General features: G+C 42.8%; 1 protein-coding gene across 4 annotated transcripts in view; it reads right to left on the reverse strand.

Annotated features, from left to right (window-relative positions):
- The window catches only part of bicdl1 (BICD family like cargo adaptor 1), a 24,823-nt gene extending 7,323 nt beyond the window's left edge, over positions 1–17,500 (reverse strand). For 3 of the 4 annotated variants that reach the window (XR_013130521.1, XM_077003453.1, XM_077003451.1), the window contains exons 1-3: positions 14,681–15,625; positions 13,454–13,669; positions 1,863–1,979 (exon numbers count right to left, since the gene is read on the reverse strand). Coding sequence is in view for 3 of the 4 variants with exons in the window: in XM_077003453.1 (XP_076859568.1) it covers positions 1,863–1,979; positions 13,454–13,669; positions 14,681–15,097 (750 nt within the window). In the remaining variant the exon portion in view is untranslated. Of the gene's footprint in view, positions 1–1,862; positions 1,980–13,453; positions 13,670–14,680; positions 15,626–17,235 lie in introns of those variants that run through there. The other variant, XM_077003452.1, reaches the window with a different exon arrangement.
- Positions 17,501–23,248: the final 5,748 nt, after the last annotated feature.

The following is a 23,248-nucleotide window of genomic DNA, read 5'->3' on the forward strand; positions in this document are numbered from 1 at the left end:
CGTCTTAGGCGGTGTTTTCGCAAGCTAACTCAAATTTTAGTTCAGAATTTCATTCATTCCCCCATGCTCCCCCCCCTATCTGCTACCCTACTTCAGGCAAGATGTTTACGGAGGACCTTCCAGTAAGATGTCTGTTTATTGCTATAAATTCGGAATGACATGAGATAAAATTTTAAGACTAAACTCAATCGTTCAGTATGCTGATGGATAATCGTTAATTATTAGTCATAGTCATTTAGGCACAGAAGAGATCATCAATAGAGCAAGACCTGTGATTCATCTCCATCTGAAACTAATAATACTGCCAGCAGTTTTTGAAAATACCCAGTCAAAGCAGTATCGTGCCTTAAAATAGAAGCGTGGCCTTGCCTCACTCAGTTCCACTAGATTCATCATGGAAAGACACAGAGCCTCCTATCAATTCACATAAATCAGCCCATTCCTCCGGACTGCTGTCACCACAGTTACCACTAACCACGTGCTTAATCTGGTTAATTGCCCCATGCACGAGCCCATATCGGGAGCCATCCTTTATGCTCAACGTTTGATTAAATAAACAGATACGGGGACCACTGTCTGACATGGAGACAGAATTGCAAGGGTTATCTGGTTTACCAAATATTTTAAGAAAGATTGCATGCAAGCAATACATGCTTTCAAATATTAACAAGACAATAAATATACAGGGAGCTGAATTTATTGCCATAATACTATGAGAATATGTGAAAATGAGATGTTAAGCAGAAGGGCCTTTTATGCCTATATGACATCGGTCATAATCCAGGAGACGTCACACAGCACTTTCATCAATCATAATCCAGGAGGCATTACACAGTACTTTCATCTACCATAATCAAGGAGACATTTAATAGTACTTTCACTGAAGACATGCAGAAATGGACACATGCATCATGGGAAAAAACACAGGCTGTGGGCTTGTAGCACACAGATGATATGTCTTACAGCAGGGGCTGGCCTACAGCAGCCTGGACCTTCTTAGTGTTCCGGCAACTATGTGAGACAGACTTTGTGGCGTCTTTTTACAAATGCCTTTTTCAAGGTTGGCCTTCAATGGGAATCCCACAGTAATTGTCCCAATACTTTTGCAAGGTTGTCCGGCTCCGTCTATAAATCTTGATCATAAATCATACAGAAATGTATGTAGTTTATGTAATGAGGACTATGGGGGGGGGGGGGGGGGGTGAATATGCAGAAGGCATGCCTGCTTTATTCACTGCACGTGACCGATGCACACGGGCCAGCCATGTCATGTGAGAAAGTTCCCAGGCTCCATTTACACGTGAGCAGTTCAGCTTCCCACAGGAACAGACCAGCCTCCTCACCACATCAGACCACGAACGAGAGTCTGCGGTAGCCACCTGCTCAGAGGCTGCCGATAAACGTGCGCTGACGTTACTCAAGAGCACGTGGCCTGAGACACTAAAAAAAGCAACGCTCCGGTGAACTAGGCATCCCTGCTGCACAAAGGTTTGAGTTTCAGTGCAGCAGAGACACTTAAAAAAAAAACCAATGAACATGGCACAGCTAATGAGTGAGAGACATGCGACCGAGAGGACTGGCAGAGACACTTACTTCTAGCCCTTGCTGCTCCCAGCAGAAGAGAGCACAACCAAAACAATCACAGGAGGAACAGCAGAGGGAATTATGTTCAGCAAAGGGGTGAAGGTTTTTCACAATAAAGCCCAGCATGTAAACATACACCCGAATGCTCACGCGGCGACACACACACATTCCCTTTGTCCAAGCAACACTTCCTTGTATAAAGCAAGGGTCATTTGATTTGTTTTAGCTTTAGCACAAGCCTTGAAGAGGAGAAAACTCCATCTCCCACAGTGCCTCACCTCTGCTTGTAGGCTCTCTAGACGTGTCATGTGCTGGTTGGTGGAGACACTCTTCTCTCTAAAGTCATCCCGCAAAGAGTGGACCTGAGTGGACAACTGTCTCTCCACTTCAGCAGCCTGTGGATGTAGACACACACACACACACACACACACACACACACACACACACAGATAATTCAGTATGCATTTGCCACTTGAGCCCACTCTTTAGTCTGGTTACAGCCATTGTTATATATTCTGCTCAACTGCTTCCCTTCGGATCACCATTATAGATCAAAGGATGCCCCGCAGTCATGAGGACCAACACAGTGGCGTCATGTAGAAGGATGTAGAATCCATACAGCGGTACCTATAGACCCTACAGAATCTGCTCAGACTTCCTTTTGTGCCACTGTGCTATCTGGGAGGATGCATGTCTAGTTTCTACTGTTTGTTGGGTTGTGGCAGTGGGAGATATAACGGCTCCAGAACTGAAGCAGTTCTCATTTCCACAGAATATCACTCTGGAGCTTCCACACAATCATTTATTTTATGATATCTACAGTAATGAAACACACGAGAAGCCCTGCGCTCTTCATAGTCTAGGACTGTGACTCATACGGTTCCTGGAATGATACAGAGTATCATAGAGTTAAAACACACACATGCATCTACATATACACACATGCAAGCGTGCTGTTCACATTTATCGTTTTGGGAAATGTCTGGAATTATTCAGCCAAGCCCATTAGTTTGATATGGATTCGATCAGGGCCCTGTGCAGCTGATGGATCTAACACACCAGACCAATAGAGACCCATAACCGAAACTGCCCTGTGCAAGCAAAGTGTCGCATCATCAGTGGCCATCACCATGGCAACCCTGAAAACCTAGCTGCTGCTGGCCCATGATGTCTGAGACAAAACAAAGTTGTTTCTAAATCAAGTTTTCGGTTTCAGTGATTTGAAATTCTGTCAGGAGGAGGAAAATAGCAAGTCCATGAGTTATCCTTTACTACTTCCTCTATAATAACATTCAATTAAAATGCCGGAAATGTCATTTATAGCCATCTTCACTTTGTGTTTACTCTTTTAGTTGTTTTGAAGAATAGCAAAATATGGTAAACAATAAACAGCTAATAATAGCTCAGGTCAGCTCAGAGCACATTTTACTTTACAGAAATAATCATACAATGGTCATATATATATATATTCCTAGAGAAAGCACGGAGTCATGCTGCAGCATCTGGTTTGTCTGCAGAGATGAGCTGTATTATCTTTAGGGACTCTGGTCTTTAAAAGTCCTAGATAGTGTTTTAGAGCTCCACAGACACATATAAACATGCACTGTATCATCTATCATTTCCAGCAGTATAATAGGAGGTGCAGCATGTATCCTGGAGATCTAGGTCCTGCTCCGCCAGAACCGGGAGCAGAAATGCTGCAAAAAAAAATTTTTAACGTTGTTTACAACAAAAACTGTGAATTTCCTTTTACAGTACATATAGTAAAGGATCCCATAAAGAGAAACGCACCCTCTGTGATACGGTACTTTCTTTAGACACTGTTCTTGATGTAACAGCCCTGATAAACCGCCTTACACGCCTTACACTGTGACACTCCACCAGTTCAACTCATGTTTACACCTTTGAGTAAGTTCACACTATTGGACAACTAATCAAATTCCACAGAAAATGCTTGATTTGACAATATTAATTCACATTGAAGCAGAATAATAATACCCGCCCTGTATGGATTACAGCTTGCTGTGACACTAAGTCCAGTTGGAATGGTCTAGGAAATTGAGGCTGTCAGTCAAATGCTTCAGATCATTTTCAAACCGAGCCCCCAGCTAACAAGTAATTGCACTCTGGTAAGTATATATTTATGAGATACTTCCTTTACTTTCCTTTAGACGTTTACTGCAATTTGACAAAATGAATGTGCAAAGATGTACAACATATCCCAAGGTTACAAAGACTAGTATTGTGTCTCCACAGTGATTACTAGCACTCTTCCCTACAGATAACACTATTATTCCAAAGTTGCACACTTATCTTTTCAAAATGACCTTATATTGTAAACATTTGTCATAGCAGTAATCATAAGCAATTACTCATTATCTATTTAGATGCGTCCTTGTCTGATGATATGTCCTCGGTACAATTTGTCTCCCCATGTCTTGATGCATGTGGGTGGATTTGCAAACGAGTCCCACAGCACCATGACACCGCACACAGCCCCCGAGGGCAGCAAGGTCGTGTAGGAAAAGCTGGTACCAGGAGGAAGAGGAGGAAGACTCCTCTGTATCTCACGTATCTGTGTTTCCACCTTCAGCTTTCTTTTATCTGGAGCCGATTTGCACTTTAAAGAGCAAAAGTGCACGTTCAGTCACCTATAATCAAGCACCAATTCAGTAAGGGGCGGTTCATCATCTAGCCTGACTAGGTGTGTGATCATGTTTTGAATGTTTAATGTCTAGTTGTAGAAGTGGTGTAAACAGGGTGGGGGGTATCAGTATGTTTTATTGATTGTCTGGAAGTTATGCACAACAGGAGGTGTAGTACTGGAGGAAAGGGGGGGGGGGGGGGTAATACATCCCCATGGTAACCAATGGACTTCAACATGACACTTAGAGTTGGTATAGCAACCAGAAATAGCTGTGATTGGTTGAACTGAAATTCCTTAGTCATACCGTGTGCTACAGGAATCTGTTGCCTTTGTGATACAGACACAATTTTCACTAATAAAATATTATTCAGATGTGCCAGTGATATGGCAAAGATTACTATCTCAAAATCATAATTAATACTCGGGGGACACAAAACCGTTTCTGATTAATGAACCCAAGGTTCAGAATTTCAACCACAAGCTGTGAACACAATAAATCTTCAACAAATTCTTTCAGGCTTACAAACATCACAGAGTAAAGCAGGTTTAGCTCTGCCTGGAGGGTGTGGCAGTGTGAGTCAATACTAGCCAACCTGCTCGAGTAGACAGAGCAGGTTGCAAGCCACACCAAGGTAATGGGTTTGGTTCTCACTGAAACACATGTACTATCATGGTGATTGATACACAAGTCACCCCTGATATGACCGTCTGACGACTGCCGTAGGTGTAGGATACCTGTTGTTCATTTTAGCAGAGCATCGGAAGTGAATGATGTATGATACCTTTTTGCAGGGATTGTGATGCTACAATTTGCTCACAATCAATGGGAGGAGATGACACAGAAGGCTTTGTTAAATGCTACATCATGAATTATGTACCCCTTTTCACACTGACTCACATTGAGATCATAAACACACAGCGTATGCAGCAGGACATAAACATAAAGTCTGAAACCATGTCTTCTTTATTCCCTTGTTGTCATTAAACATCAATATCATGTTCTCTTAAATGTTCTGCCTTCTCTCCGTGTTGTGTATAAAGTAATTATCTTAATGTTCCAGCCATAATCTGATTAGTTCTCTGGAGCAAGTGGGCTTTATTGTCAACTTCCAAGCTCCTGTGTTCAAGCTAGCAAACTACAGTGAGACACGTTTTGTCTCCAAGCATGGACACGCTGATACATGTTTAGTGTTACATTCTTACGTGATTTAATATGTCCCACCAGCTTGCACATTTATCTGGAAATGTACTAGGAATTTGGTCACAAAAAGGTGAATTCCTGTAATAGCTGCTTCTTTGTCCTCAGACGTGCCAAGGTTTAAAGTCCATTTGGGATAAATATGTCTACCACATGAATACATGAAAATATTAATAATAAATTATGTTAAATACATCAATATTAAAGGGTTCCTGTTTTCATTTTATCTGATAGGCCTATGACCTATGGCACAGGATCACTTTGTAGTGTTGTAGTGATCTGTGTTGTTTTCTGTGTGTTCTTAGAATTGGTGGATGTTGTCAGGTGTACATAACCAGTTTTAACAAATTATTTAGACTTCCAGAACCAATAACAACTGTCTTCAGAACCTACATGCTCATGTAATCATGTTCCTAATCGTCATAGAATAAATGAAAATCAGATGCTATAAAATTACAAAATTATTTTCAGTAATTCTGATGTACCCAGGAATTCCTTCCTGAAGATCATGTTTTAGTGCCATTTTAACAGGGCAGACACAATCAACAGATTTCCGCACAAACTCTAGGCACTTCACACAGAAGATTGTAGAAGGTAAACTTCATATATCTTTTCTGTGAGCAACTACACACACACTGAGAAGCAGTCTGACCGGTGGTTGCATACAGGGCGTATGCGAGAAGGTGGGACCTGTAAAGCATGGTGTAAACTTTGCAGCGTAAGACGACAGTAGAAAAACAAACGTTAACATGAAAGGATGCCAAATTCCAGACATTTGTGGTGATTTAGAGATCATGACAGGAAGAGAATTTATCTGAATAGAATATGTGAATATCTGAACCCTATCTGAATAGAACTACTAGAATAGTACTACTAGAGCAATCAGAGTATCTCTGCCGAATATGTGTTTAGCTATCCGTAAGGTTTATAAGATATTCTTCTGTCTGTTTTATAGCCAGCTAAAGGTAAAAGCAAAAGCAGCGTTACTCATTATGTTTTGGTAGTTTGCCATCTGGTTTCGACCAGAGGAGGATGGCTTCCCCTTCTAAGCATTGGTTCCTCTCAAGGTTTATTTCTGTTGTTCTCAGAGTGTTTTTCCTTTGCCATGGTCATCTTGGTTTGCTCATGAGGACCTTGGATTCTTTCTATGTATGACTTCTGTCAAGTTACTTTGTGACAATATATAAGTTATACAGATACATTTGAATTTGACAATTGTTATTTAATGAATCTTTATTCTTATGTATGTTTCCATAGTCACTCTAAAGAATACTTATATACCTAATTGTTTATATAGGTGTGTTTACTTGATAAATACATGTATACCACTAAGTCTGTGGAAACCTACTTCCTCACAATGTTCCACTGGGTACTGTATTATAATAAGCCTTCTGTTTATATAGTAAGATGTTGTTTGCTGCCTTGTCTTTGGCAACATGTGAAGGAAAAAGAAGCTTAGTCTGGATTACAGCCTAATCCCACCTGCTCTTGGACTAGTGCCTTACATCACTTCCCATAGCCTCATAGAGTCAAGGTCATCTCAATTTCACAATATGGAAGGAGACCCACGACTGTCTGCAGTGACTATAATGGAACATATTACATTTTGTTGCATGTTAGCCTTTTGTGCATCTGAAAACACAGACTTTTTTAATGCTTTGTAAGAATACAGTGTTTTTGAGAACATCTAATGTATTATTGGAACATCAAGTGCAGGACTGTATGTCTGTATGTACTGATTCACTACTAACATTTATTAAATTAAATTATTGTTGTGATTTATCTGTGAGCAGATTTCCGGCCCAGTTTACAAGTAGCCCCAAGATTGCAGTTCAGTGCCTGCAGTATTTGGAAGTATTTTGGATACTACAGCATGTACTACGCTATGATGATATAGGGTGCCATGATGCGTGGATGCACTGTGTGAGCCATATACATATTCACAAATAATCACTGCCTTTCATGTGTAATGTAAATTGCACCATATGTTGCTAACTGAATGAAACATACCTACTAGTAGTCATACTACTAGACATATACAGAATGTTAAACTTTCATTTCAACTTTGTTTGATGCATGTTTGAACACATACATAATTTGCCCAGTCATCAAAATTACTGTTATAGTGCCCCCTATTGAACACTATCCACCAGTGTCTGCAGCCTTTTTCAACACTATGCAGCAGGCAGGTATATTAAGTTCAGGGATTATAAGGACAAGTGTTCCTGAATTTGGACTGCTGTGATCACAATAGCTATAAATAGAAATGCTTCAATGCCTGCATAATTTACACCCTAGCAAATGTGTTTTTGGCAATTATTGTTTCCCAAAAATAAATCCCATCACAATTGTATTTCACAAAATATATCTTGTTGTATGTAGTTCTACTGTATGTAACTAAAACACTGAGCTTGACCCCGAAGTGACACATCAGACCCTGACCCTGCAGGCCATCTCATACAGTAGGTATGAGCGTAGAATCTCTTCCAGGTCAAAGTGCAGTGTGTATGGGTTTAAATGTATATATCCAGTTATGCATTATATCCAGTGGTCTTGTATTTGCACCTGATGAATAATGACAGGGACCATCGTATAAGCAAGCCAACTATTCAGGGCTCCCGAGCTGTTGCTAAGCGTGACTAATCGCATTCCTCTTGAGTATCATCCCCGCCGAGCAGTCTCGTGATTATTGGCAGAAATGGTGCAAACCACCTTCATTGCAATTACTCTCAAGGCAAGCTTTCCAGCCACTGCAACGGCGTATCTGTTGACACACTGCATGTTCACTTAAGCTCACTACACACACAAAAATGAGTGCATACACACACATACAGACACACACCAAGTAATTTTAAACTTAGAAATAACAGGGAGCCCAAACATACACAGAGATAGGCTACAAAGAGATATGAAAGATGATCCTGCAGGTAAGCAGATATTAAATGGAGCACTACACAGTTTTTTCAGCAGACCTCTCAGGCACCACCTTACTACAAAGTCCTGACCTTCTCATCCAGTTCTCTTCAATAATCCGCATTGTGAGCGGGCTCAGACCCAAGCAGCGGCCACTCTTTCTTTCCCACAAGCAGCATCCACACTCCATCTGGGCGGAGCCTTGCTACAACTGCATGCCAGCTTGCCGCCAAGGTGCAAGGCATCATGGGACATTGAGTCAATACGGTTTAAGCACAGTTCAAATGGGCATTAAGAGTTTAAGGGGTGCAAAGCACATGCAGGCTTGCAGTATTTATGTGTGAATGTAACTTCTAATACCCAGAATAGCAGAGTTACCCCATTAATGAGCTACAGTGGTGATGAATAGACTGAGTAGGTAGTCATATTACTAGTAAACAGTATAACATAGAGGGATGCCATATTGACTCATATTGATATGGGATGCACCCTTGCAAGACCTTTGTAAGAACTCTATGGTAATTTGAATGCTGCATAATTGATAATTCAGTATAAATGCTATTCTGGATTGAAAACAATTCTTTCAAAGTCATCCAGCATCTAGAAGCAATCACTATATAACATGCAGTTGACACAACACTCTGTGGTGTATCGTGTTAATGAAATTCCTCGCAATACTTAACCCTATTCCAGTATTCTTTAATTAAACCTTAATTGAGCCATAAGAAATAATTAATGAAAGATAAATCCAATTAAGTCAAACCCACACAGAAATATGTTTTGTGTATTTTCTCTTTTGGTTTAGTAATGAAATACTCAAATCCTAGTCTACCGCCGGTGTCATACATACAGGACTATGCAAATGTGTGGGAATGAGTTTTGCTCTGCTGTGTTTCTGCTGCCAACACTGATGTTCCTGGAGCCTGGAACAGCTGAGAAACAGCAGCTTCTCTCTCTCCTTCTCTCTCTCCTTCTCTCTATCTTTCTCCTTCCTCCTCTTTCTGTAAATCTGATTCTCTCTGTCTCCCTCTCTCGTCCTCTCTCTCCTTCCCTCTGCTTCCCCATCTGTTTCTTTCTCCATTTCTCCCTGTCTGTCTGATTCTTTCTCTCCCTCTGTCTCTTTCTCTGTCTCTTTCTCTCATTCTCTCTCCTCCCCTCTAACTCTACCTCCCTCTTCTTCCTTCTCTCATTCATTTCATTTTCATTTATTAACGTTATATTCACTTTACTGTGAATTACACATTTTTTGCAAAAACAATATAAAAGTTATAAACAAAAACAACATTAATAATTAATAAAAACAACATTAATAATTAATAACAAAAATCACAGAAATGACTCTCTCTCTCTCTCTCTCTCTCACACACACACGCAAAAACATTCTCTCAGCCAGAGCTGAGAAGGATCTCACCCCACTGTCTGCCACAGAACTCACATACTGTATGCGTATTTAGAAACATCACCCACAGACTGTCTGCCCAGAACTAGGAAAAACCTTCTTAGTCCACACAAAAACCAAACCACTAATACACACATATATGACCTCAATCTGTATCAACCTAAATTGCCACCAAACCTCACTGTTGAACTGTCAGCGCTGAAATGGCACTGTTCACTCATTTCAATTTAACTATGCAGATCCAGAAAATTACAAAAAATGTAAAAAGCATTATCAACCAATACAAACCTCCACAAAACTTTATATCACTATACAGAAGCGCTAGACTGTCCTTTCCTACTACTGATTTTCCTTGTTTTCCTAAATTTGAGAGTCACACATTCCACGGCATAAAAAGTGCCCCCGCTAGTAATGCATCTTGCCCCAAGCCTGTGTTCTCCCTCGGACCCTCGCAGCACGCAGTGGTCGTTCTGCACACACGTGGAACTGAACCGAAGGTCTCGCGGGATTCTAATTGCCTCGTGTAACCGTGCGCGTGCAGCGATTCACATATCTTGTTGCTCGGAGAACCTGTTGTGCAACATCTGTACATCTACTCTTTTTACAACAATTTCTATTTATTTCGCCCCTTACCAGGCATCCCAAGTTGCAAAAGTTGATTTCAGGGAGGAAGGGGGGAGTGAAAGTTTTGAGCGGGGGGGGGGGGGGGGGCGAACGTAAGTAAGTTGTTGAGCGGAGAACAGGCCAATCAGAACCCCCTCTCTCTCCTTCCCACTCGCGATTAGAGAAAAAAGTCTGTCGCCTGTGTGCGCGTTTGTGTGGGTCACTCGTTCTGAATTCCGGGAGATTATATGTGACTCGCGGGTATCAGGGAGACACTACCGAAATGCGGGAGACTCCCGCAGCTTCCGGGAGACTTGGGATGTCTGCCTTACACTTCAGTGACTTGAACAGCAGGTCAAGACGCTTGTGACCACATACCTGTTCATATTCGCTCCATTTAAGTGTCTGAATAACATCCCTTAAGATCGTACGCCAGCATGGATCGGAGGTTCCGTTCATGCTGAGGATGTGTTATGGTTTAAATAATTCACTTCTGCTACGTCATATGCCTGATGCGTAACGTTCATCAATATAATGTTGTAAACGCTGCTCGCAGCAAGGAAATTAAAATAAAATCGGTGCAGGTCCCACAATCAACAATTATCAGCAGTAAATCAGCAGATGGAAAACTTGGACCCTAAAACTGAGCAGAAGTGAAGCTACTAACAAGGCGACAAGCAACATTTTACTAATTCTTTTTATTCTTTTTTCAATGTTTTTTATAAAGCACATATCCGAATTCAAGCTGCGTCACCGCTGTAAACGGACGTAAAACGAGGGAACGACTACACGCCGCCCACACCGGCCCTCACCGCAACGCGCCCGTCTGTTTACGTAACAACCACACAATTCTTCCGAGGGCTGTTATGAAAATCGTTTGCTGCATCTTCCCCGAAAAGGTTACGGCTCGAGAAGGCCACGGGGCTCACAAGGCTGTGGTCACCGCTAATGACACCAGGAAGAACATGGCGAGGGTTACAGAACCAGCACCAGTACATAAAGTAAAAACATCAAAGCAGCAGTCTTACAGACAGGGCCGGCGCCACGGGGGGGCGAATGGGGGCGTCGCCCCCTCAGGCGAGGTGTCCCGCCCCCTCAATGTAAAAAATAAGACCCATTTATTTTACAACAATCGCTACATGGTGCCCCCTCGGCCGCTCGACAATCGTTACACGCAAACCCCCCCCTCCCCCCGCTCAACAACTTACGTTCGCCACGCCCCCCCCCCCCCGCTCAACAACTTACGTTCGCCCCCCCGAAATTTTCTGACGCCCCCTCACTGTATATGTTCTGGCGCCGGACCTGCTTACAGAGATGTTCAAGCGCGTTGGGGCATTTCTCAGATCACAGTTAAAATTCTCAAAATTAGTTACTAGTTCGCCCACCACATCATCTACTCCTGTGTGTTTCATAAAAGGAGTTTGTCTTGGTTTCGAATACATACATGCCCATACTTTTCAACACTTTGGAAAATGAATAGCCTACCAATGATTATGTCTGCTGTTTCTTATATTATCGATGGTTTATGTTATGGTGATCAAAATGTATTTTACTTCTTTTGTTCCTTGGTGAAACGTTATATCTGCCAATATATGTAGGCATTGGTTCAATGCATAAGTCACTATGTTCAAAAGTGTAGAACCAGTTGTCATAATCTGTCAAGCATATTTTTTGTAAATGTATATTTTGGTAAAGGTTTCCTGAATCTGTGGAATGCTTCCAGCTGAATCTTGACTTTCACTTGTGAAGAGGGATGTGTGTATTGATAAAAGTACTTGGTATCTGTATTGCAATGACATGTCTGTCAAGAAATTACAGTACAAACAGTAAAAGCATAAATATGAATTCAGTCCAGTCTCTTGCAAAAGAAATTCTACATGTAATAACATGTCCTAGTCTGGCCCAGGAAAACCACACCTGCCAGAAGTCGTTGGTTCCAGCTAGTCTCCTGTTTATTGATTACCCTGCCTGTTTAATCCTACTTATTTTGGTTAGTCTTTGCAAAGTCGTGCTCAGCTACTGTTTTGCAATTCCAAATCTTTGTATTCTATTTTGTTTGCCACATCTGACATGTACTGTTGAAATTTATATATACCACACAGACAAAAGTTAAGCCTTGTGTATTTTCAGTCATTGTTTTCAAAACCTTAATCATGAAATAGTACTTAGAGTACATTGTTATATTGACAACACGGCAAATTATTTTGACTATCTTGTTCATAAACAACACCACAAGGACTTGTTTTAGCACTTGACACACATGACTGTCATGTTCATTGAGATAAATATGTCCTTTTGAGAGACAAACCAAGAATGTTGAACATGTTCTGAGCTTTTGGAGGAAATCCATTGTGTGGTGCTATTTGAACAATTTCCTTGCAGAAATACGCTTACAGGTTTACAAATGTTAATAAAGATAAGGTGACCGAGAAAAGCTGTCAAATTGTGACATCCTAACAAATCTCTCTAGCTAGTGTGGATGTGAGCTGATGGTGTCTGAAGGTTTTCTGTGAAATGGAAGATTGCTTACCACCATCCCTTGAGCACTTGTTTTATAGGAATAACTAACAATTACTGTTTTGCAAAGTATAATAAATAATTTTCTTGAATGAATGCATAAAAATATTTTACTGGTTTGATGAAAATGAAACATTGTGATTCACTTGTAAGCTAAATATTCAAGAATAACAAATTTGTATGCTAAATATTGTACCTTCAGAAGACTCTTATTAGAGTACTGTACACAGACCTCTATTGTTTCTTCTGTGGGGATACTGTGTTTGTAACTATTATTACTAGGGTTACACAATCTCACTTGAGTTTCTATGACCTTTTACTTATATATGACGTTACTTCAGCACATTCTGAACCCGGTGGAGAGCTCCAGGCTTTAGAAAAAAAAAAACGCTTGTTCACCCCCACAGCCTTAATTCCTCATCAGCTGCAAATACCCATAATCCCACAGGATCAATCTCCCCCACCCTCGTGATTTTCACCTCCAACATCCCCAGCCATACCACCCCCATCCCATCAGCTACAGAGCGCTCCACCCTGCTCCACCCTGCTCCACCCCCCGGGGGTGAGGGAGGTGCCCGCGCATCTCGCTCACCTTGCTGAGCTGCTCCATCAGCCGCTGGTTGTGGTCGGCCAGCTCGGCGATGGCGCGCGTCTTGCCGCGGTCGGCCTCGCGCAGCTGCGCACGCTCGCGCTCCAGCTCGCCCTGCAGCTGCCGGACGTCGGCCTCCAGCTCGGCCACGCGCCCCTCCCATTCGCACTCGCGACGCTCCAGCCGCCGGCGTAGCTCGTGCTTCTCCTGCTCCAGGTGCTAGGGGGCGACACACACACACGCACACACACACACACACACACACACACACACAGTCGCAGTCTCAGTCTCACTGAGCGTGATCCGTTGTGACCGCACGTTGGAGGTTCCCGGCCTGCTCTATTTCAAGTTCTCAGGGACTGAACAGGCTTTAATGCTTGGAGGTCAGTCAAGCCTCCTAAGAACCACTCTGCAAAGCTGACAGGCTTGTGTAATCAGACCATGTCTAATGAAAAGAGCTGAAGGTAATCAAGGATAATGGAGCCGTCAGCACAAAAGGGGAGGGGACGACGCGGGCAAGCAGCGTCGGATTTAACGCACGTGAGCAGATGCTTATGACAGAGAACTGGACAGGGGCAGTGACATATGGTCACGTGGGTCCATCAGCCCTCAGGCCGTCTGGATGTCCGGGGGGTACAACACCACCGCATGGGTTTCACTCACTGCTAAACAAGGGTGTGTGGGTTTGCATGGACGAAGGGTAGAATGGTGTGGTGGGTTTGCGAACTGTGGCGTTGGTACCAAGCTTGAGAGGGCTGGTAGACCTAGGGGCCTTGGAGTAGGATGCCTAGTACACGTAGGTGCAGCTGCCCTTGGAAGTGGACTGTGGATTAGGACTTGTGCAGCTCTACACACGTGCTGAGCAGGGAGGACTCTGGGTGAACAAGTAGCTGACAGAATCGCTGACAAACTTACTGGATTATGGCTAATTCACCTGTGATTGGCTGGTTGGCTGAATGAAGATTTGCTATAAGGGATGCATCCTCCTTTTTCTCATCACATATTAAATGCTAGTATGATTTCAGCGTTAACAATATGAAGAAGGGCCTAGAAAACCTAGATGATGAATTCAGGTACACTATAATTTAAGCAGACTTCATATTCATACAGTAATATAAATAAATAGCCTATTTCACTGCATTCTAGTTTTCAGAGGCTGTTTTTGGTCAATGAAATAAGTCGTTCGACAGTGTAGGAAACAGAATAAGATACCCGTGTGAAACGACTTACCTCTAGTTTTTCATTTAGGTCCCTGTTCATTTTTTCATATTGCTTTGTGAGTTCTTGGTTTCTTTCAAGTAGTGCTTTCCCTAGTTTAGCAGCCAAAACCAAGTCTCTCTCTTTTTGTCGGAAGAGCGATAATAAGTCGGCATCTTGCTCGCTCACAGGTGCCTCTAAGGCGGTTAGGTCCAAAGCGTCCTCCTCACGGTCCCCAGTAAGCATGGCAAGCTCTTCTTCCAGCGCCATGCCTAGACCTCCGGGACCAGTATGCAGCAGCGAACGAGTCTGGTATCCTCCTGCGTCTCGAGAGGCTCTAATGCTGTGATCCAGCGCGTGCTCCATGCAGTCGCTGTCCAGCTCCAGTGGTTCTGAAATCGTTGCCGTAGTAGGCGACGTGGACTGGAGATCGAGGCAGGAAAAAGACATCGCCGCCCGGCGGATGAAAATACAGGAGAGAAACTGCTCTATAAGCGCTCGCCCCGCTTTTTCACTGGGTCGATATGACCTGATACGCTCTGTAACGAGGATAGCGCCATCGAGAGTGTTCCAGTAACAGAATAAAAAGGATATATCCACTTTTTAAGATTTACTCCAGCGTTTATATTTAGCCATCTCATGCCCTCCAAGACGTATTCAGGTTTGACTACATGCCCAAACCCATGTCATCAAACCATATAGGCTAATAATCTCATCCGTAATCCAGGGGAATACAACCGTTTGCACGATTGAACGCTGTCTCAGCTATATGGAGAAAAATAGTCCACGTTTACAGCTCCTGCTCTTCACGTCAACCACCTTGATGAACGCGAGCCGGAGGTCGATGTATCCACCCCGATGCACCGGGGCCCTGGATCCCCATAACTGTAATCCCTCAAATCGGAGGAGTTTCGAGGATCCCCGGCCTAAGAAACAAATACATAGATTGCTTTCAATCTGTGCACGAGCATCGGAACATCCCACCTTCTTCCATCCCTTGCTCGCGCCGCACACATGACGTCAGTCATACAACCTGTTAACCGTAGCTGCTGATTGGTCCAGTGTGATAACGCCATATGTTATTGCTGCGCTGCTTGACATAGTTAGACTCTCACTGATATATTTAATATAAATTGTCTGAACCTCTTATTTTTCAAATACTACAATGCAATTTTTCTATATTTTAACACGGAGAATGTAGCAAATTATGTTTGAGTGACCTGCTCAGCAGACCTGATTTGAGTGACCTGTGATCTGGTCACTACCCTTTTTTGTACAGGAGGGTTTTAGCCCACAAATTCATTTGAGATTATAAACAAATCTGTCCAAAAAATCCATTCCAGCACAGAGATTATCACACTAGACAGCACACAGCTACGAAAACGTATTTTTACTGTGCAATCTATATATTTTCTCCATACTTTCTTTTAAATCTTTTTTCATGTTGTTATTTTTCATCATACTTTGTGGATGTGAATAATAATCACAATGTCACATTAGTCTGTGATTCTGAATAACTTTAATAAACGCCAGAACATTGTCGGTGATCCTTTACATGGTACTCTGGTGCCGTAAACAACGCCATCTTTTGACCCAGTACTGCACTGCAGTCCTCTGAGCCCCTGCCCACCCACACAAGCGCTGTCAGTCGTTTGGGACAATCACGGATTAAATGCAGTGTAGGCCTAATGGAGTGACGCTAAACCGCCTTGTTTAGGGTCCATGGGCACAAGGGAATTGGCTGCGGCCACTGATGGGACACTGCAGACTGCACGTTTATCGTCATTTTCAGTGTTTTTCTTGGGTTTACCTTATCATCTTCAGTCAGGATTGACAGTATCTCTCTTCTGAGACCATGTTAAGATGTCGGTGTATGAATAGGCCTATAACATTTATTTGACTAGATTTCTGCTCATGAATTCACTTTTTCCATACCTAACTGAAGCATTTATATATCAACTTTGTGTACTAGTTCTAACTGCAAATATGAAGATAAATTTAGGTTTATATTGTTTACAAACTTTAAAATGACATTAACGCTGGCTTCAATGTATGTCATGTATTAAATTACATGTAGCTTTACATGTATCCACGACCTGACACCGCCACAAACAACTGAAAAGTACAATGCTGCCCTCTGGTGGAAGGCGCTTGTTCTGACTGAAGAAGTTGTCTTTTGCCCCAGGCCTGTTTCGAACTAACTAGATGGATCAATTATAGTATATGATAATTTATTATGTTAGGCTATATAAAATTACTACACACAAATATATAATACAATATACTAATTGCATCAGTTAAACTCAATGTAGCATAAGGCGTCAATGGTGTAATATTTTATTCTTATATCTATACCATTTCACATTGTAACGATGTCAAGTATTTAATGTCATCGCATTTAAGTATTTAATCTCAACGCACTTCCTCTCATGTTGTGTCGGTGTTAGTCATCGTCCTGACTCCTTCGTTACTCTCCTTACAGGCTTCACACTGTTACGTAATCTTGTTTTTTCAAACGCTAAATACTCTTTTTTCAAATACCAATACTCTTCCCAAAGAGACCGTGCAAATTACGTAAGCGCCCTCACCTGTACAGTGGAGTTTCTTGTAAAAACACTAGATAGTGCTGTTTCCTCCGTCATCATATTTCACTGAGTTCCAGGTGGTGTTTTGATACGATGACATGTTCAGCATAACACACGTTGACACTAACACAAGTGCTTGATCTATTATTTATAGACGTGTCCTGGCGTGGTAACAAGCGGTGGAACAATATCCCTCGATGACTCCCATGGGCGCAGCCCTGCTAATGAGAGTGCGGGGGACCCAGCGGCTGTGTTTCAACACTGCCTCCTTCTTACAGCCAATGGAGAAATGGCGTGGAGTGTTCAGCTGAAGTTTCGTCTTCTAGGCTCACGTTAATTCGGGGCTCATTTATGTGCGACAGTAATATTGCACCGTATTTCACTTGAGGTTTATTTATCTCCAGCATTACAATGTTTAACATGTCTTTAAAAGTAGAGTGGTTTTAGGCTCGTTGAAATAAAACAAAAACACCGACAGCAGGAAAATACTGACTGTATTCTATAAGAGTGCATTTGGCGGCTTTATTCTGTTAAGTGGTTTGGCGGCTCCATCATTGGCAAATGTCGCTTCCAGCGAAGGTGAATTGGACTGATCAAAAGACTGGTGAAACCTCAATCCAATAAATATCCAATAAATATCACATCCCATGCGGAAAAACGTTTCTCCGCTGTTCTCACGAGTCATTGTGGTTGGCCTCAGCAACACACTGCGTTGCCGTGTTGCCTGGTAACATCACTAGAAGGATGCTGGAGCCCTTGCAGCGCGTGCATAATCTTCCCCCAGCTGATGCTAAGATTACACAACTGTGTAAGCAGCTGGAAGTTTGCGCTCCGAAAATAGCAGCTTGTGACAGGATCATTACAGGTGTCGTTCTGTTACATCAAAACGCTTAGAGCGTTTTAGCAAAAGCAACAGAGGAATGCAAAGCTACATCATGAAATTTAGTGACGTATGGCGCAGTCGTGCTATGTTTCTTCAGTCGTCTTTCCCTTGAATGCTACTGGTAGAGCTTGGATTCTATTTGGATTCTATTCTATTTCTAATATTCGTTTCTATTTGCGTGAGTGGAAATCGTAACAGGGCAACGTCAGTAGGCAGAATTCAAGCATGTACACCAAACTCATTTCAGAAATGACACTGTTCTAACGATAATAAACTGTTTATCAGTTTATCTCATACAGATGGTGATGATACACACACACACACACACACACACACACACACACACACACACACACACACACACACACACACACTGTTTATATATATATATATACAATATATACTATATATATATAGAAACACTAAAGATTTCCTTACACTCACTCTGGAAGTTTGATGTTTTTTTGTTTGTGTTCTAGGTTTGATGTAGAGGAAGGCTATTAGGGGAATACCTTGCCAAGTGCACTTCAGAGTGTATTATTAACATGAAGAGGGAGGGTTCTGGAGCACTAGGACATACAGTGTCAGAATGCAGACTAATAGGGACCCTGCAGGAGCGCTAAATGCCTCCTCACAGAACAAGAAAAACAGAGGCAGTGACTCAGTCTGCATGTATTACTGTGATTAGAGAGAGCTACTGCAGTACAAGAGGAGGGTGTGTGTGCGAGCGTGTGTGTGTGTGTGTGTGTGTGTGTGCGAGCGTGTGTGTGTGTGTGTGTGTGTGTGAGAGAGAGAGAGAGAGAGAGAGAGAGAGAGAGAGAGAGCAAACCTCAGCGAGCATCTCTACCGCGGCGCGTGTCCGAGGTGCTTGCGAGTGTGATTCGCTGCTCGACTCTAGAATGCAGTTTCTGCCTCCCCTCCTCTATCGCCCGTTCGTCTCTGCCTCTGCTCTCACTTCTCTCCTACCTCGCTCGCATCTCATCTCTCCATCCCCCTCAAGAAGTCCGCGCTCCGCTCCGAACATGAGTCCCCAGAGCGCGCCCAGCCAGGCGAGTCCGTCTGCCTGCCCGTGGACACCCAAGAAGACTCCCTGTGCGCCAGCCTCCCCCCTCAGAGCTTGCCCCCTCTAAAGGGGACCCTCGGGCCAACCTGCTGTGGTCTCCTCCAGGTGAGTGGCGGTCAGGTTCCAGGTTCCAGGGGAGAAGGACGGTCACTTGACAGAGTGGAGGGAAGCATCGGTTGTCAGCGGGCTGTGTTGATGTTCGAGCATACTGAGCACACCGCGTGGGCAACTGCGTGGGAGGGAGAGTGCGACTGCTTTATTTGCATGGCTTTCAGGGCTTTAAGTGTGTGTGTGTGTGTGTGTGTGTGTGTGTGTGTGTGTGTGTGTTGGCAGCTAACGAATATGTACGTTTTATTGTAGCTTCAGAAACAGCTGGTCTGAAGATACATCAGTGCAGGGGTCCGCGGGCCTCAGTGTGGCCAGAACTCTGACACCCAGGCAGTGGGACGTTGAGAACTAGACCATCAGCACAGGTGTTCACACTGTTGGAGTCGGGACATGTCACAACACTGAGGCTCAGAACCACCACTCTGTTTACCCATCATCTGCCTGATGGTGCTTGTCATCAACTCAGCTCCATTCCATCAACGTGGCAAAGTGATGAAGAATATACCAGATTTGGAAAGAACAGGATATAATAGAGTTGAATGTATTCTATTTTGGCTTTGATTTTGATTTTGTCACCATACGTACATTTTGTTTTTCTTGGATGCATACTGGAATTGGCGATGGTGTTTTGGCTGGTAGCCCACTGTGTATGATGAGATGGAAAAGTACTGTATGTGGGTGTAGTGGGTGTAGTGGGTGTAGCAGCAGTAGGAATGCATCAGGAACAGAGCAGTGTGAGGAACTACGGTGGCGGGTGGCGGGTAGGACTCATTTCTATGGAAACAGCATATATCCTCTGCGCCCCCTCATTTTCCCTCTTTCTCTCAATATAGCCACAAGAAAGATAGAAGTCACAATGTATCTAAAGCCCTTCCTCCTGTAGTGCCTGTTAAATATATTAAAATGCTTTATGTAGAGGGAATAGTGCCAGCAGTCCAACACAAGGACACATGTGCGCACACTGGCCTTGGCACAGTTGCCTTATTTTAGAAATAAGCAAAAGTTGACCGCAAATTATACTCTGAGGAGAGGAAAAGATTGTGATGCTTGGTAGAACTCCTGAAAGTCACTCAACGGAGGGATTTTTTCCAGCCGTCGGTTAAGTATGCAGCTTTTTAATCTGGGTTTTGATGTTCTTCTTAGTGTATATACGCTTAGGAAGAGATCATGTCTGCTGGTGTCTCCTTCAGCTTATCACAGAGTCACTCAAATTCTCTGCACCTTTTTTCCTTAAGATGGAGCTTCGTCTCTACATCTCTGATGTCATGTCAGCTGTATGCCAGTGGGAGCCGTTTGTTATGCACAGATCTGATTTTGCTCGATTACAGCTATTACTTTGGACATTAGTTTTACACTTAGATCGGTTGCTTTTCCGAAGCTTTTCTGCGTTACTCTTACAACGGGCAAAATGTGAGGATCCTGTCAGGTTGACTCGAGTTCTATGCGCAAACCTACAGTCGTGATCAACTGTTACTTGGTCTACAGGCTTTCTAAAATAAAATGAAGGCCATTATTTTATCCATGACTGCCTAATAACGTAAGTCAAGCTGTCGCTTCTCTAAATCAGTCAGTGTTAATGCGAGTCGTGATTATCTCGTTTGCGCTAATCCAGAATGCCGTTCTGTCAGCTCCATCATCTCTAACTGATCCCCTTTATAAAACACTCTCCCCCGCATCCAATACTGGCTGAAAATGGACTTTTATAGCCATGACCGCCGAACAGTCTCTATTCCTGGAGTCGTGACTGCGACTGAAGCAAAACGTTCATGTCGTGACCATGGAGACGGAGCTTTAGGCGGCACGCGCGCGGCGCTGCTGGAGTCTGTGTTTGGTATGCAGATTATTGTAAAGATGCAGAAATTGTCTTTTGCGTCTTAAAGCAAATTGTGTTCAGACTCTGAGGTGCAGGTGACTAGTCGTATCAACAGGTCCGTGACTCACGACCTCCTGCTATGCAGACTGTTGGCCGGCTACAGCTGTCAGAAAGTGGAACGGTGGCATTGTGGTGTGCGTCAGGGTGCACGCCTGTAGTGCCCATAACTAACTTATCTGCAGGTCTTTGAGAACTAGCATGAACTTTGCGAATGTTCTGAATCATGTTGAAAATTTTAACACAAAGCCATATACCCCTATCAATCTTTTGAAATGATTATTTTATATTTTAATTTGACATTCACAATAATTCACAATTTGCATTAATAATATATTTATTGAGTTGTCAAATATGACTCATTATTAATAATAATATTATCATCACGAAATCTTTATGTTCATGGTCTTTTTGTTTTAGTTCCTAGTGCTTAAAGTATTTTACATAATAAAGATAAAAACATTACATTTAATCACTTCTGTAAATTGTTAAACATAAAATTCAACTTTAAAACCTTGTTAACTAAGTCTTAACAATTGTGCATTTATCTTGACTTTAAAATGTCTATAGTGCATTCTTAATGTTCTTTGGAGCACTATTACACAGTTTACGAGCTATATAAAGAAGTAGATGTTCCACCACACGAGCTCCCAGCGACTGTATTGATCCTTGTGTAAGAATCAAAGATATGCGGTTCGTAGGCCTTTAAGGGCTGTAATACTGTTGTCAGAGTGGAACTTCAAAAAACCAGTGAAAAATAAATATATTACGTAATGTGCTCTGAGTTTCTTTACCTGGTTAGGAAATAGGATGTCAAATATTTTAACAAGACAGCAGGGCAATCCTACTGTCACATGTTACAGTAGTGCAGACTAGAAATGACAACATCATTAACTTCTTTATCCAAAAATGTATGGGTAGCATTACTATTTTTAGTCTAATTTTGGATGTGGCTCTTCAATGATAATTCAGCTTTTTTAGATGTTATTTGGAACTCAAAATGATAAACCAGCTTTTTTCTTTACTGTTTTTATTAACAAGATTAAGCTAAATTCAGTAACTTGACGTCAGTTTAAATTATAAATCTGAATTTAATAAGCAGACCCACGTCTAGTGCTAGTGAACATACTACATGACTTTAAATTACTCATACAATCGCACATTATAAACGCCCACGGTCTATTCAGAGATCCCCCACGAAGCGCACATGATCCCCAAATCTCCCGCTCTGCGAGGAATTGCTCATGTGAATTATAGATTACGTGACTTTGTTAGGATGGAGCTCGAACAACTGGCTATAGAGGCTACTTTGTCGCTTGTTTGTACAGAAACATGAAAAAGCCGATTAGATGAAAATTGTGGAGGATGGACCGGTTAGGGAGACGTGGGCAGCAAGCAGTGTTGCCAGGTCCTACAAAAATATCCAGCCCAAAGTCAGTATAAAATCCGCCCCTCAGAAGCCAAAACTAGCCCAAAGGCCAAAGTTGTTGAGCGGGGGGGGGGGGGAGTGTAAGTTGTTGAGCGGAGGGGGGGGGGGGTGGCGAGTGTAAGTTGTTGAGCGGAAGGGGGGTGTAAATTGTCGACTGGGGAAGCAGAGACAAATTAAGTATTATATCGCCATCGATTCTTAGTGTTGACTTGTAACTCCCGCAGTGGCCCAACTCAAAAGTAGCCCAAAAAACCGCACCCCGCGACCCCAGAATTTTTACCCGCGGAAGGAGTTTCAAACAAGCCCAATTTGGCGTGAAAACCGCGAACCTGGCAACACTGGCAGCAAGACTGCTGGAGGTGAATGTTGCAACGAAACATAGCAGTTGTTGCCGCCTCCTTTTGCCAACCATTTCTCTCGTGTTGTCATTGGGTGCTGGGCTGCTCCTGATTCTCGCAATGGAGCTGCTCACGCTACAAGATTTATCACCGAGAGTTTCAAACATGTTTGGGAACATAAGGGAAAATGACGTTCCTTGAACCGTTCACAATACAGTAGCGGTGCTCACATGCGCGCCTAGATATCACGTGGATGCGACAGAAACATAGGCGCTGACTGTTAATCTTATTGTGGTTTCTCTTTTTAAAGAGAATTTATCTGATA

The sequence above is a fragment of the Brachyhypopomus gauderio genome, chromosome 4, assembly GCF_052324685.1.
Source record: "Brachyhypopomus gauderio isolate BG-103 chromosome 4, BGAUD_0.2, whole genome shotgun sequence".
NCBI lineage: Eukaryota > Metazoa > Chordata > Actinopteri > Gymnotiformes > Hypopomidae > Brachyhypopomus > Brachyhypopomus gauderio.